Source organism: Rhinolophus hipposideros, assembly GCF_964194185.1.
Source record: "Rhinolophus hipposideros genome assembly, chromosome: 18".
NCBI classification, from domain to species: domain Eukaryota; kingdom Metazoa; phylum Chordata; class Mammalia; order Chiroptera; family Rhinolophidae; genus Rhinolophus; species Rhinolophus hipposideros.
In genome coordinates this window covers 28,721,525-28,738,359 of record NC_138064.1, presented here as the reverse complement: position 1 = coordinate 28,738,359, position 16,835 = coordinate 28,721,525, and the positions used below count along the sequence as shown (strand labels likewise).

The window sequence follows — 16,835 nt, the reverse complement described above, 5'->3', positions numbered from 1 at the left end:
TATTATTGAAACAGTAACATTTTAAAACGTTGTATACTACTAAAATCCAGTGTTTTTAAAAAATAACTTGACCTGAATTCTTGTCATAGGATCAAATTCAACTGCATCACATCCATTCTTCCCGAGTCACATACAGACTCTCCCCCTGAGATAATTTGCATCACGATTTCTGATTAAGATGTCAGAGAAAGCACCTGTATAATCTGCCTCCACTTTGCTCCAAGTTTATAAGGATGCAATGTGAAAGTTTTAAAAGAAATATGTAAATATGTTCTAGCTACCTTAAGGCAAGGAAAACCGCTGCGGGCCGCAAAAGAAAGGGAATCCTCTGTGGTGACTGGATGGCAGTGCTGTCTGGCTCATGGAAACCTGGCTCGCTCATGTTCCCTGGGGCTAATGGGAAAATTTTCAAGCCAAATTTAAGAGAGTATATAGATTGCTACACATTTTAAGAGCACCAAACGCATCTTGCAAGTGCGCGTTTGCAGTTGGAACTGGACTCTGTGTAAAGCAAGGAACTAGGACCATGTTTCTAGGCAGTAAAACTAGGGCGGAGATTAATTCCATGTGACACTGGTGGTGTTTTCCTGTGGGCCAGAGAGCAGCTGTGCAAAAATGGAAATACATAGCAACCATATGTTGTTTGTGTATGTGCGCGCGCGCGTGTGTCACCCGGACTAGAGCTCTACCCAGGTGGGGACCAGAGCCTCAGTCTTCCTAATTCAAGACCTGCTCAGAAGCTGTGCAACTCCAGAGAAGAGCTCATAAAAGATAAAACTTCCACATAAAGTGAGCTTGCAAACAGGTATTTCTGGGAATATAAGGAATCTGTTGCCATGAGAGACAACTGATACATTAAATAGGACCATTCACATCTGAGGAAAGAAGGATAAGAACACAGTCCCAAAAAAGAACTTAAACATAAAAATGTTTAAGAATTCCAAATGAAATAGTAACTTCCAATGAGAATAGGAGTAAATAAGAACAGGTGGAATGATAAAGGTCTATTTTCAAATCTTGTAAATAACAAAAGTTGTGAAATGAAAAACTCTTTAGTGGATTAAATTGACACAGCAGAAGAGAGCATTAGTGAATCAAAAGATACAACTGAAAATTGAAAGGATGATGGTCATGGATGAACAAATCAGGTAAAATATAGAACAAAATGATAAAGAAGTTTAAACATGAAGAAGTTAAGAAACATGGAAAATGGATCGACTTAGGAGTTCCAGAATGTAACAATAATAAGCATCAAAGAAGAGAAATTTGTTTAAGGTTGAAAATTAGCTAGATTTGGTGAGCAATGTGTATCTGTATGTTTCCTCCAGGTCCCAGGAGGAAAAACAGGACAAAGAAAAATATTCTGACCTTTAGGTATAGTGTAATGGAATTGTAGATCAAGGACACACACACACACACTTCCTTGCAATTAGGAAAAAAAGCAAATTACCTACAAAAAAAAGGCAATCAGGTTATCGATACATTTATCAGACACTGTAATTGATACCAGTTTATAGTGAGGTTGTGGTTTGTGTCCATGTTAAGGAAATGAATTCAAGTGAGACATCATTTTCCTTTATGAAAAGATTAATTTTCTTCCTTTGAATTGCGTGTACTGAGGAGTTGTTGACCCAACCTTTATTTAGATTTTACAAACTACACAAATGTACAAGTGTACTTTTCCATTGGTTAGATATGTGATTCACTGTTTATATCACATATCTAATTAATTTAAAATTAATTTATACAGCATAACTAGAGATTAGGATGTCTGCTAAGTAAATCATAAAGATTTAATTAATACTTACTACTTTTTATGGTGCTTGATTTCTACACACTATGTTTCCCCAAAAATAAGACCTAGCCCGACCATCAGCTCTAATGCGTCTTTTGGAGCAAAAAGTAATATAAGACCCGGTATTTATTATGTTATGTTATGTTATATTATGTCACAGTCTTAAATTATAGTAAAATAAGACCGGGTCTTATATTACTTTTTGCTCCAAAAGACGCCTTAGAGCTGATTGTCAGGCTAGGTCTTATTCTTGGGAAAACATGGTATTTAGTAGAGGTAAAAGAGAAGAAAGGTAAAATTTTAAGACATTGTTTTAATATACATCATTAGCCCTTAGTGGCATGCGTTTATTAATGGAATAACATCAAATGAATAAGACTGTATGCTCAATACTGTGTAAGCATCTAGAATTTCAAAAGGAATAGTAGATAATCTACTTCTTAAAGAACTTAATTACATATTAGGAGAAGCAACTAAGACTTTAAGGGATGATCTCTAAAGGACTTTCTGTTACTTCTCACTGTCCTATTCAGTGAGAGTTCATTTCCTGCCCGTGGTACAAAACCAGAATCGGATCACTCTTACACTCTTGGGTCCTTTCAAGTGAGCATGCTTTCCAGTCTCTTATAATAGTCAAAGCTCTAACTTCTTTCATGGTTATAGCTACTCTTCTTCTCCCAACTAGGGCCTGCTACAGCTGGGTGACTTCATGGGTGAAGGGATCCTGGAAGCTCCTTTTCTGTTTCTTGCTCACCTCCTTCCTAACTCCATAGCTACCGTTTCTGACCCCTCTGGAGCTGGAGCATGGGGGAGAGAGGGAAAGGTAAGGGGAAAAGAAATGTTCCTACTTGACTGGTACTATTCTATAATGCTTTCTACATTCCCTGGACTTGACAGATTTGTACAACTGTCTTTTGTAATTTCATGGGTTCTTTGGCAATCCCTTATGGCGCATCTCTGACCTACAGTTCTATCTTTCTGGGTTAGTGAGTCCCGTACAGTCTCGTTAGCTTCTAGAATTCTAGAAATAGAATTTTTCAGCTGTTGAGCTCCATTTCCTGTTCTAGATAGTCCTCTTACATAAGACCTAAGACAACCCTCCACAATGACTCTTGTACTCAAATTTCCCAAATGGTTCCAGGGAAACTCTCACACATTTTTTGGTCTGGTTAACGTCTAGGAGCTTAAGTCTGATTCTGATGTAAGAGTAAATCTTATTAACATTCAGCCTAGCTCAACATTTTCAGTATCTGGAGTGAGAGTCAGAAATCAGTTCCTCATGTTCCCTTATCTGTGAGGAACATACATCGATCTTTCCAAGCTGTTCCATTAAAACTCCTCTTTCTTCATTTGAGTTAAAGAAGGAAATACACCCTCTCAGATTTGATTTTTTTCCTGGTTACTGCCTAAGAAGTTTGTCTTTTACTGTTTCATGGATGCTGACAGAGGTATGAGACTCCTAGTTTAGAGACAGTGGACTTTATTATTCACAGCACAGCAAGTATCAAAACAATCAAGTTTGCATTGGTTCTCCTGAATCCCAGGTCCCATGAAAGTGATGGGGAGGGCCCAAATGGATGCCTGCACACACAGTAGAGCACATTACAGGAGAGAAACCCAGAGCTTGGGGAATCCACTGTTTTTATAGTAAGCAGTAAGCAAACCTCTTTATCCCAGAGGGTGACATTCTATTACTATTACTATAAATAATACTATTGTATTGTTGTTTTGATTTTTTTTCTATTCTGATTTAGATAAAGATAAATGAAAAAAGTGGGTTTACTTTCTTAAGTCCTTCAGTGGAAATAAGGAAAAATCATGAGTTGCTTTTTATCTCACGAATATGCCCTCCTCTCATTAGTAAGATAGCTTTTCTTAGAGGGAACCATTGGGAACAGTAAGTGAAATGATTAGGGATGTTTCTCACTTCTGATCAAATGATGATTAATAAATATTATTGATGTGGTCTTACTTTTTTTATATAAGAAAAATAAACATTTCCTTATGGTTTTACTAAGAGTAAAACCATAGAGTGTATCAATAAGAGTGTATCATTTTCCCAAATATTCTGTTAGTTTCGGGTATTAAAAAAAAAATCTTTATCATGTTGTAGTAGAAGAAAATAATTTCAATATTTTCTCTGGACCTAAAAGACAACAGGCTGGATAATTTTGATTATCCCCTTGAAATAAAAGGAATTATGTGATAAACCTTTTAAAAATACCTATGTTTATCTAATAAAGTCTCTGTCTCAATCCATATTAAATTGAGTCATAGAGATGTTTTGTAATTTTTCAACATTTAAATTGTATCCAATAGGCACAATTCTTAAAGTCATACAAATTGCTTATCGAAAAAATGGAAACTTATCAGGTTACTGTGTAGTCAGTTAATTGCTTCATCAAATTTTTGTTCATCTTTATTTCAGTTTCACATCTTGCAATATCTCCAGCATTAAGTAAGGAAGTTACTTGCAAAGTGGTTGAGATTATGAGCCAATACACACTAGTGACTGGTAGTTACTTGCAGTTGAACATTAACCTAGTATTAATTTCAACAGTGTTGGTAGGTAATAGAGGTTACGAATTAGAGGTTACGGATTAAAGGACTGGGTCTTCCATTTATTAGCGGTGTTACATTAGGAAAGGTACTTTATTTTTGAGAGTGTTTGCTGGTCTGTAAAAGAGATATAATACATCTGTGTTACCACAGGGGTTCGTGAACTGTTTTTTAAATGTTAGTCTGGTACCATTAACATGCCTCTACTGACTAGCATGCCTTATTGGTAGTTGTAAATACACTATATACTATAAGTTGTTTTGTATATATAGCACTTGTCCCAAAGCTAGCTGTATCTGTGGGGATGAACCTGTGTGTAGGAGTATTTCTGTCTGTCTGTTCCTGCAGTGGCAAGTTTCTGTGAGTCTGTGTGTGGGCAAGCATATCTGTCTGTGCGTGTGTAAGGGCTGGTGTGCGTGCAGGTGACCTCTCCCTGTGTGTGTGTATGTGCGTGCACATGTGTGTGCTCTTCATAGATGCACGTTCATGCATACATGTACCTATGTTTGTTCATTTGATTATCTTGAGGCTAAATGAATAAGTAATTGGGGTTCATTAGGGTTTGCCTGTTGGCACTTTAAAGACAAACAGGAAAATAACACTGATTAGTCGTATTTATGGAAAGGCAAAAAGGAGTTTTAAATTTTTATTTTTAGTATTAGATTAGGTAATGTTGCCTTTCAAATTCCTTTGAACACTGTCAAGGGGTCTGATACTTAAAATTCATCTGTAGACTGCAAAAAATTTCTTTTGAGACACTTGATCTTTATAAGCACTAAAGCTTGTCACGTATTCCCTTTTTTCATATAAAAGTAAAGAACAGCTGGAGACGCATGACTTCTCAAACTATATTTTCAGAAAAAAATCTGTCTGGTTAATACCTGTAGTAATTGGGTGTTGTTTTTCTCTTGGTTGTCAAAATTTTCATTCCCGTTTCTTGAACTCCTTGTGGGTCATTAACTTGATTCTTCAGGCAACATGGAGTCGTGGTTAAGATAGCTGACTCTGGAATCTCACTTCCTAAGTTTCAGTATTTGTTTTGTCATTTCACTGTGTGACTTTTATGCATTGAGCAGGGAATCCTTTGTTGAATCATAGTTGTTCTACTTGTGTGACTGCAAGGGCAGAGCCCTGGAGGGACCCTAATAAATGAAGTGCTATTCACTCAGCCGCCATGCTTGTGAGGTCACTCTGCAACTTTTAGCCAGTTTTTTAGCCTTTCTATCTCTCAGTTTCCTTACCTGTAAGATGGGGATAATAATAATACCTATCTCCTCTGTTTTTACTCAGAAATGAATGAGGTAATTCATATAAAAACAAGTGGCAAAGTTCCTTTTTCCTGGTTTTGAGCTCTCTTTTCATTTTTTTTCTTTTCTTTCAAAAGCCCCGGGATCCTGCTTCCCTGCCCACCGCTACCACTTAGTCCTTTTAGGTTAAAGTTTCTCATTTTCCTGGCCTACTGTAGAATAGAATTAATTTTGAAAAACATTTCCCCCTCTTTCAATACCTGAGGCAAAAGTACTCAACTAGTTTTTTGAGGATAAGAGTTTTATTTTGTTTTTTAAATGTTCACAATAGTGGAGGAAACTAACAGGACAAAAATAGCAAACAAGAATATATTATCAGGTTTCGAAAAACTTACAATAAAATGTGTCCCTAGTTCTCAGATTGTAAGTGGATCCAGTCCTTGATTTTTGTTTATCTAATTTCACAAATGACTTAGTTATTCATTTGTGAGAATTAATACTAATTCTGTCTATAATTATTATTTCTCCTTTGTGGCCCAGGATCACTATTCCTTAACTTTTTAAAACTGGGCAACTCATGTGCTTGGGGCCCCCTTTATGTTTAAAGAAGGCTTCTCTCTCCTTTCTTAATTTTCTTTAAGCTTTATTAAAATATAATTTATATATAACATTGTGTAAGTTTAAGGTATACAATGTAATTAATGATTTGACATCGGTATATATTGCAATATTATTACAACCAAAAGGTTAGTTAACACATCCATCACCTTACATAGTTACACATTTTTTGTGTCTAGTGAGAACATTTAAGATCTATTCTCTTAGCAACTTTTAAATATACAATACAGTATTGTTAACGATAGTTACCAGGCTGTACACAATTACATCCCCAGAACTTACTTATCTTATAACAGAAAGTTTGAACCCTTTGACCACCTTCATCCATTTCCTGACCCCCACTCCACCTGTGGCAATGGTACCAATCAGCTCTCTGTTTCTATGAGGTTGTTTTTTTTTTAAGATTCCACGCATAAGTGAGATCATACAGTGTCTTTGTCTGACTTACTTTACTTAGCATAATACGCTTAAGGTCCATTCTTAATTTTTTTTCTTAAGGTCACAGAGTAGGTAATGAATATTTAGAAATACAAAGTAAGATTCATCTAGAGTTTAGTTTTAAAAATCCAGTCAGTGTAATTCAGTGTTCCTTTTGTAAAGGAAGGTTGTGTAGTCATGTCTTCATAGTAACCAGGGTGGGTAGGCCCACAAGGTGAGGACTAAGAGCTTCTGTGTGATGTAGTGGAATGTGGGCTGTAGAGATGCTATCTTAGGCAGAGAATCAGGGCTCTGGATGAGATGGGAGTGTGTGGGGGGGAGGGGAAGGCGGGGGGGGGGGGAGGTTACAGTTTCCTTCTGCGCCTTCCTCCCTGAGGACCCCTTTGTGTCTGCTCTCCACTGGTGCCAACGTTAGGGAGAACAGGTGGCCTTGGATGGCTATGGGGTCTTGAGCAGTGAAGGGAAAAGAGAAGGGAAACTCTAAGTGAAAGTTGTGGAAGGCAAGAGCCTGTGCAGTTGTTATGTAGGTGGGTCTGTCCCTCTTCTGAATGTGTTACAAGTAACACAGGAACCTCCTGTATTTGAAGCAAAGGAGGATTTATGGTGTCTTGCTTTCGTTTTACATAGTTCTTGACTAAAACTTACAATGATCTGAGCATATATATTTAGGAAGATGAGCTTCACTTTTACCCTAATCTCTACTGCATTGTAAACAAGAGCATAACTATGTTATATTCCAAAGAGGAACAGTATTGTGTGGAAGCCATAAAGCTGCGTAGTTTAAATTGGTATTAAGGTGTGTGCCATGAAGGATGCCTTTTGTTTTCAGAGGTTCGTTGAAGCTGTTTAGAATAAAAAATGTTCTGGCTTATTTCAATAGTTCAAAGACCTTGATTTTTAAAGATATTTTTAAAACGAAAAAGTATAAATTGCCTTAATGAATCTCTGAGTGTTATGAGCTCTTCTCTGCAAGCTCTTGTCAGTTTTGAAACACCACTAAACATCATTAATACTCAGAAAACAGTAAATTTTATACCTCCTAATTAAGTGACTGTACAACTTGAAATTCTATTATTTTTATCATAGAGAATACTGTATCTTGATTTATAATAATTACCTTACTAATTTTGATCCCTTTTCTCATGAACGTTAATGTTCTCTAGAAGAAAGTTATGTCACTACAACAGAGCACAGGGAACAGAAATAATAATAAGCTTATTTGTATATCTTTGCAAGGATGTTGTATGAGAGGTCCATCAGCTACAAAGACCTTTAAAAAACTAAAGGAATGTAAAAGAAAGGATATAGTTATTCCTTTGTTTAGGTGCTTGTTTTCCTTCCATGTTTCTCTTCTATTTGCCGCAGGTAAAAATAAGTTTTCCCAGCAACCTTTCCACTTTCTTCCTTGAGCCTTGATAGGCTTTAATAACAACTATTTATTTTTTGCTTTTTGTTGCTGTGGATGTCCAACGTAAGAAGCTAATATTAAACTACGTTATATTTTGCTTTATCTCTTTTAGGAAATCAATGGATTTTATAGACTTTACTTTGTATTTACACTTTGCCTATAATTAACATAAAACTGGGCTCACTATAGTTGTTCGAGGAATAACTGTTCATTGATGTCATCTTTTCCACAAGGAAAATAATACCAGTATTAAATAACTTCCCCCAAATTGCAAACGATTCCCTTTAAAATGCTCAGGAATATTTTACTCCTGGTCTAGCGCACTTGAAGCAGATTATATGTCACCTGAAATATATTAGTACTTTCGTGAATTTCAAGCCATAATATAGTAAATGACTTTTCTCTTAGGCCTGGGAGTATTACCGTTCCATTTAGGAAATTAAATCCTAAGTTTTATTTGTTTTTAAAAGTTGTGTGACTATAGCCATGTGTCTGTCAGTGGATAAATGGATAAAGAATATGTGGTACATATACACAATGGAATACTACTCAGCCATGAGAAAAACGGAAATCATGCCGTTTGCGGCAACATGGATGAACCTTGAGAGCATTATGCTGAGTGAAATAAGTCAGACAGGGAAAGACAGATACTGTATGATCTCAATTGTATGTGGGACCTAAAAAAAGCTGAACTTACAGAAATAGAGAGTAGAGTGTGATTGCCACGGGCTGGAGGGTGGAGGAAATGGGGGTTGGTCAAAGGGTACACACTTCCAGTTATAAGATGTATAAGTTCTGGGGGTCTAATGTACAGCATTTTGATTATGGTTAATAATACTGTGTTACATACTTGAAAGCTGCTAAGAGTAAATCTCACATGTTCTCACCACAAAAAAGAAATGGTAGTTATGTGACAGGGTGGAGGTGTTAGCTGATGTTATGGTGGTATCATTCTGCAATATATAACTACAGCAAATAAACACATTGTACACCTTAAACTTACAGAATATTTGTCAATCATACCTTGATAAAACTGGAAAATAAAAGTTGTATGACTGAAGAGTAATATAGGAAGATATTAAGTACTCATAAGACGAAATGTTTTGATTTTCTTCACTACCATGGGATTTACAATTTTAAAGTGTTTAGTAATTGGTAAACTAGATTGATTTTGTGTATATAAGATGGGAACTTAGAAATTATATTACGAGATTGGGTTTGACTTTAATTGATAGCCGTGTGAAATACTAGTTTTTCACCTTACAAAAAGTAAAGCGGCAGATGTTTCTGGTATTACAAAGGTTAAATCAGAAATAATCTGGGGAAATTTATTGTACGTATTTACCAACAGCATTATTTAAATTGTACAAGTGAAGCATTTGTAGCATATATTTATTTTTTGTTTTCAGTGGTCTTAATCGTAAGAACTTGGGAGAATAAATCACTGTTGTGAAATATCTCTTCTTGAAACCTTTGAGGAAAAAAATTCATGAATATCTAAAAATTAAAGAAATAAGGACTTAAAAATTGGTAATCACTTTTGTTCTTTTCTTGCATCTCTCTTCCCCTCTCTCCAAAGCAGATTGCCAAACTGAGGCAGCAACTACAACGTAGTAAACAGAGTAGTCGGCACAGTAAGGAGAAGGATCGGCAGTCACCTCTCCACGGCAACCACATAGCAATCAGTCACACTCAGGTAGGCTAACTTCCGGTCCAGATTTGAGTAATTCCTTTTAAAGGGTTCATTATAAAGGGAGAATCCATTATTTTAGGATTTAAAAAAAATAATGATGTAAATCCCTAGCTCTACTAAATTACTACTGTTTGTTAAGTTGTGTAAGAAGTGGGTTTTTTTTAGCCATATGAATAATCTTTTTTAATAACAGATACAACAGAGTATCATGGTCTCAAAGATAATTGATACTGGCCTGGCATGAAATCCTAGCTCATTCACCTACTAAGCAACTATGGGCATTATCTCATTTACTCTTCCTAATAGTACCTTAACCCATCTATCTTTGTATCTCTTGATATATTTTGCCCCTATTTTACATGTGAAGAAATTGAGGATTACAGTTTTGTTTCCTCCCCCCCCCCCCAGGAACATGTACTAATATATGCCATGGAACAAAATTTTGTAAGGGCTCGTCTAGACCAAATAAACTTATAAATATTGGTGTACATTTTAGCAAATCAAATATAGTAGTATAGCAGATGAAACCCAAGTAGTGTATCAAAGTCCAATTATTGGTTGTTTCACAAATGTAAGGATGATTCAACATTAGGAAATGTATTAGGTTAGTTCATTGCGTCACAAGATCAAAATAGATGCTTAATAATGCTTGATACAAACTCAGTATTCATATGTGATTAAGAGCTTATTTAAAAATAGGACACCTTCTAATGTGACTAACTGCAAATGTAGTGAGAGTCTACCAATAAAATACTGGAAGCATTTATGTTGTGACAACAAGTCATAGGTGTCTGTAATTATTGATATTATTTGCGAGTAGTATAGAGGCTCTAGACAGCAGAGTGAGAAAAAGAAGTAATTGTTATCACTATTTGTATATGATGATGTATATTTAGAAAATCAAAGTGAATGAACTAAATTGTTAAAACTAATGATAGGAGAGTGAAAGTGGACGATACCAACAATACCAAGTGTAGGCAAGGATGTGGAAGGACAAGAACAGCCCATATTGCTGGTGGGAACATAAAGTGGTGCAGCCACTTTGGAGAACAGTTGGGCATTTTCTTAAAAAGTTAAGCATACACTGGCCGTACAGCCTAGCCATTCCACTCTTTGGTATCTGTCCGTGAGAAATAAAAACATATGTCCACACAAAGACTTGTACATCAATGTTCACGAAGGCATTATTCATAAGAGTCAAAAATGGAAACAATATTCATCAACTAGTGACTAGATAAACAACATTTCATACATCCATATAATGTAATACTATTTAGCAGTAAAAAGGAAGGAGCTGCTGGTACTTACTTCGTTGAATCTCAAAAAAGCATCATGGTAAGCGAAAGAACCAAGAAGCAAAAGGCTACATACTGTATGATTCGTTATTTTAAATTCTGGGGAGGCAAAATTATAGAGGCAGAAAATATTAGAGGTAGGAATTGACGATAGGGAGGCCCTAAGGAATTTGGGGGATGCTAGAAGGTTCTAAAATGTGATTATACTCGTAATTGGAGGATTATATATTAATATATTTGCAAAGCTCAGTGAACTGCATACTTAAAATGGGAGGATTTTATTGTACGCCATTTATACTTCATCAGAGCTCTAGAGCAAACATGCAGTTTGCAAGCAAGCCTCAGACATTTCAAGTGAAAATTCATATATGCCTTCCTTTTTCTTCTTAATCTGATAGAATTAATATATTATTACTTTGTTTATTTCAAGCATCTTTTCTGTGATGCATTTGTTGTAGCTCTATTGATTTGTTGACTCAACAAAAAAGACTTATACACTAGTTTCCAATTTAGACTGAATTTTTTGGCCTATGGTTATGTATAAAAATAATTATCTTTTGCTATACATACTGAACTATTTGTAGGTGAAATGTAAGGTCTAGAATGTGCTTTAAAAATACTCCAAGAGCAGGGGGGAAAAAAGGATGTTTAGATAAAATAAGATTGGCAAATGATAACTTTTGAAGCTGGATGATGTGCACCTTAGGGTTCATTTTGTTATTCTGGTTAATTATGTTTATGATTATAATTTTTCATAATAAAAAGAAAAAACTGAGAACTTAATGAGGTGATTGCGTAAAATATAAACATATAAAAATCAGTATTTTCTCTTATACTAGTGGACTACTGCACCCCCTACTTACAACACTTCTGACACCGAATGGGTGGGGTTTTTTCCATACCAGCCAATTCTTCAACTCTCCAGACACCAACTGAGTGTGTCCTACAATTCAGTTCTAACACTAACTACCTGGAGTTAACACAGACCCCCCGGGTTAAGGGCTTAGCCCCACAAGACTGCTGCCGCCGGCAGATGTCAGTTGCAAGTCCCAGGTTGTCATCCGTACTTCTGACCAACTGCTAGTAAATAAGGGACTCCCACAACCCCTTCCTCAGGTTCAGCAATTTGCTGTAATGGCTCACAGAACTGAAGGAAACACATTTGTTAGGATATAATAAAAGATACAGATGAACAGCCAAGTGAACAGGAACATAGGGTGAGGTCTGGAAGGCTCCCGAGTACAGGAGCTTCTGTCCCCATGGAGTTGGGGTTCGCCACTCTTGTGGCCCGTGGATATAGATATGTGTTCACCACCCAGAAGCTCTCCGAATCCACAGTTTAGGGATGTTTATGGAGGCTTTATCACATAGGCATGACCCACTGATAGCTGAATGTCCAGCATCTCTCCCTCCCCTCCCCAAAGGATGGGCGGGTAAAGGTGAAAGTTTCAAGCTTCTAATCATGGCTTGGTCTTTCTGGTGACTAACCCCCATTCTGAAGCTATCGAGGAACCCACCAAGAGTTTCCTCATTAGACTAAAAGACTCTTGCTTCTAAGGGATTTAGGAGCTCTGTGTCAAGATCCGTGGTCAAAAACCAAATATTGGAACAAAAGATGCTACTAGCACCCCTGTCACTCAGAAAATTACAAGAATTTTAGGAACTTTGTGTCAGGGCAGAAGCCAAATACATATTTCTTTATTATGTTATAACTGGCAATAACATGTTAGTATAAATAAGGAAAAACTATAAAAAGCCTAGAATTAAACTTAAAAGAAATATGCAAACTATCAGACTTTACTAAGGATTTGAAATGTAAAATACAGACATAAATGGGAAGTTTATATTTTGTGTTTTTTTTTAAATAAATGGGAAGTCTTAACACATTCATGCATGGGAAGGCTTGCTATTTTTTAAATAGTAATTCTCCCAGAATTAATGTACAAATTGAGTTCCAGTGGAAATTTTAAAGAAATTGTTTTATTACTTGAAAAATTGTTTTCAAGGGTCATATGGAAAAGTAATGCCAGTTAATAAAAAAACATTTGAAAAGGCTTTCCCTACAAGATACTAAAATATACTATAAAATTATAGCAACTAACGTGGATCTCTGTATAGGGATTATCAGCTAACAGCTCAAGGAAATCAAATACAGAATCCGTAAAGAAATGTTGGGGCAGTTTGATTACTGCATGGGGAAAAAAAAATACTACCTAACACCATACATAAAAACAAATCATGATGGGTGAAGTATTTAAACATGAAAAACCATCAAAGTACTGAAAGAAAGATAGGCACTACTAAAATAAACAGCAAATGTGTGACAGACTTAAAACTTCAATAGGAATAAAGCTCGTGCATCAATAGGAGACAATTAGTGGGCAGCAGTCCACAGATGGCAGGAGCACAGCGCCAAGTGTGGGAGTGTGATTCACTTGTCAATCAGTGGTTAGCAGTCCATCTCATTGTGAACCGTACAGGTCAACGGGAATCATTCAGAATTAGAGATCATACATTGCTTTTATCTGTACCTTGTTCATCTTTATTTTTATTCTTTCCTTTTTGTTGTATAAGCTCCTTGCCTATCAAAAGTTTTGTCTTGTACTTTTTGGTACCCTCACGACAGCTATAAGGGGTGGTTAATTTTACGAACTCTTTCAAAGAACTTTTGAAAACAACCTAAAAGTTAAGTGAGTGTTGTTGAACTTGGTATTGTTGCCACATTACTTACCGTGTTTCCCCAAAAATAAGACCTAGCCGGACAATCAGCTCTAATGCGTCTTTTGGAACAAAAATTAATGTAAGACCCTCATATATTTTTTTACTATAATATAAGACCCGGTCTTATGTAATATAATACTATAGTGTGATATGATATGATATGATATAATAGTAATATAATGCAATATAATATAATACCAGATCTTATATTAATTTTTGCTCCAAAAGGCACATTAGAGCTGATTGTCTAGGTCTTATTTTTGGGGAAACGGTAGTAATCCAAAAGGTTTTCTTAAGTGATTGACAAAACGGAAGTGAAAGATTCTTGAAGGGAATTTTCACAGTGCAGGAAACACACACACACACAGAGCTGTACAGCAGAGTCAAGCAAGCCTCAGTAAGTTAATAAGCACACTTAACTTGTATGATTTCAGCTATGCTTTTTCAGTAAAAATAGAAAAGGGAAAAAAGTTACCCAGGACAGAAGATTCTGTCTGCCATTCTACTGCAAAAAGTGTACACGTTATACAATTATTCCCATACACTTCCATAAAGGGTTGTTTTGACTCTGATTTTTACCTTACTTCCTTACTGTAGAACCTAAATTTCAGTATGTGTATCTGAATTTATGTTGGATTTGAAATGTCCAGATAACTCTGCTCATTGAGTTTCTGTTTTCAGGTTTACCATGCACTTTAGCTTTGATTTCTTTGATGACAACTAATTTGGTACCCCCTCATCTTCTGTTTTGTAGTCTGCTGGATCCAGATCGGTCCCCATGCCACTGACAACTGTATCAGTGCCAAAATCATCTGTTTCACGTGTGCCCTGCAATGTAGAAGGAATAAGTCCTGAGCTAGAAAAGGTATTCATTAAAGAAAATAATGGGAAGGAGGAAGTGTCCAAGGTAAGGTTACATGGGATGTTTGAATCCTTTTTTCCTTTACTATTGTGAACTGTCTCAAAAGTCCTTTTTATTCTTCGGTAACAGCTTTATTAGATATAATTCACATACCATACAGTTTACCCATGGGAAGTGTACAATTCAGTCAGTGGCTTTTAGTATATTCACAGAGTTGAGTAGCCATCACCAACATTGATTTTACAGCATTTTCATCACCCCAAAAAGAAACTGTGTACCCTTTAGCCGTCATCCCTCGTTTCCCTCCAGCGGCCCCAGCCCTGGGCAACTACTAATGTGCCTTCTCTGTTATGGATTTGCCTATTCCAGACATTTCATATAAATGGAATCTTGCAGTATGTGGCCTTTTGTAACTGGCTTTATTCACTTAACATAATATTTTTTTAAGTTTCACCTATGTTTTAACATGTATAAGCACTTCATTCCTATTTATTGCCAAATAATATTCAGTTGTGCATGGGTCTTATTTATCCAGTTATCCATTAATGAACATTTAGTATTGTTTCTACTTTTTGACTATTGTGAATAATGCTGCTATGAAATTTAAATATGAGTTTTTGTGTGACCATGTTTTCATCTCTCTTGGGTACATACCTAGGAGTGGAATTGCTGGAATGGTAACTGTTTAACCTTTTGAGAAACTGCCTGACTGTTTTCCAAAGTGACTGCACTGCACTGTTTTATATTCCTACCAGCCGTTCCAATTTCTCCATCTTCACCAACACTGAAAATTATCTGTCTCTTATTATAGCCATCCTAGTGGTATCTCTTCATGGTGTTGATAGGCATTTCCTGATGGCTAATGATATTAAGCATCTTTCGTGCTGTTGGCCATTTGTGTATTTAGATCCTTTGCCCCAATTTAAAATTGGGTTGTCTTTTTATTATTAAATTGTGAAATTCTTTATTTTCTAGATAAAATCTGTTATTAGACATATTACTTGAAAATATCTCCCATTCTTTCGGTTGTCTTTTCACTTTTCACTTTTTTGATATTCTTTGAAGCACAACATGTTTAGTTTTGATAAAGTCTGATTTCTTTTTGTTGTTGCTCTTTTTAGACATGGTGCCATGTCTAAGAAACCGTTGCCTAATCTAAGGTCACAATGATTTATTATTTTGTTTTCTTCTAAGAGTTTTATAATTTTAGCTTTCTCTTATGTTTAGGTCTTTAATCCATTTTGAATTAATCAGAAAGACTTTATAAATACCTATGTCCCAGAAAAGAAATCTGGACACTACTACATGTGAACTATATTTGACCATATTTTAAAGGTATTCTGAATAAAAGAAACCATCAAGTACCCTTTGGCTTAATTATCTCTGACTGTTGTGTTTTTTTTTTTTGGAACTGAAATTTAATTTGTCAAATGTATCTAATATACACATTATCTAATAATGTATAGGTTTTATAACCGATTTAGAGTTTAAAAAAATCTCAAAATCCAAACAGTTTAATTTTATATTTATAAAATAAAAAAATAAAAATTTTTTCTACTCTCAGTATTGCTCAGTATATATGAGCATTATTTATAGTTTCCTGCATATCCTATCCGCTAAGTATATGGTTGTGTGTGTGTGTGCTAATATATAGTGATTCATCATATGAATGTACCATGATTTAGAAATCCTCTGTTGGTGGGCATTTGTCTTTTTATTATTGAATTGTAAAAGATTGTTTTCACTTTTGTTATCACAAGAAGTACTTTAGAAAACATTGTGTACTTTTGCAAACAATTTCCTGGCAGTGAAATCGCTGGGTCAAAGCATTTGTACACTTTAAATTTTGATAAATATTACTAAAATTACCCTCCCAATGGTTGTGCAATTTTACTCTCCTTAGACATTGCATGTTAAATTTTTATTTTATATTTATTATGCCATAAGGGAACCCTTTGGAAATTATGCCATCTCTTAGCAGTTAACCGTTAAAATGTTTCCTTATTTACATAAGTAATATTTAAGAACAGTAATGTAAGAAAGAGAAAGTAGTCTAACTTTTGAGGATGAGAAAATCAGTAACATATTTGCTGATTCCTTTAGGACTTGAAAGCAAAGCTATACTAGAATATAAAACTTAACAACAGTTTTGCTTTTAAATAAGTCATATTCTAATTGCATAGTAGCCATTTTAAAATT

The 16,835-nt window shown here is 35.4% G+C and overlaps 1 protein-coding gene across 8 annotated transcripts in view; it reads left to right on the top strand.

The window, feature by feature from the left end:
* GLCCI1 (glucocorticoid induced 1) overlaps nt 1-16,835 on the top strand; it is a 157,363-nt gene that overhangs the window by 119,989 nt on the left and 20,539 nt on the right. For 3 of the 8 annotated variants that reach the window (XM_081079960.1, XM_081079959.1, XM_081079956.1), the window contains 2 exons: nt 9,645-9,761; nt 14,529-14,681. In XM_081079960.1, coding sequence (XP_080936086.1) covers nt 9,645-9,761; nt 14,529-14,681 — 270 coding nt within the window. Of the gene's footprint in view, nt 1-2,480; nt 2,619-9,644; nt 9,762-14,528; nt 14,682-16,835 lie in introns of all 8 variants that reach the window. The other 5 variants (XM_081079958.1, XM_081079954.1, XM_081079961.1 and 2 more) reach the window with 3 other exon arrangements.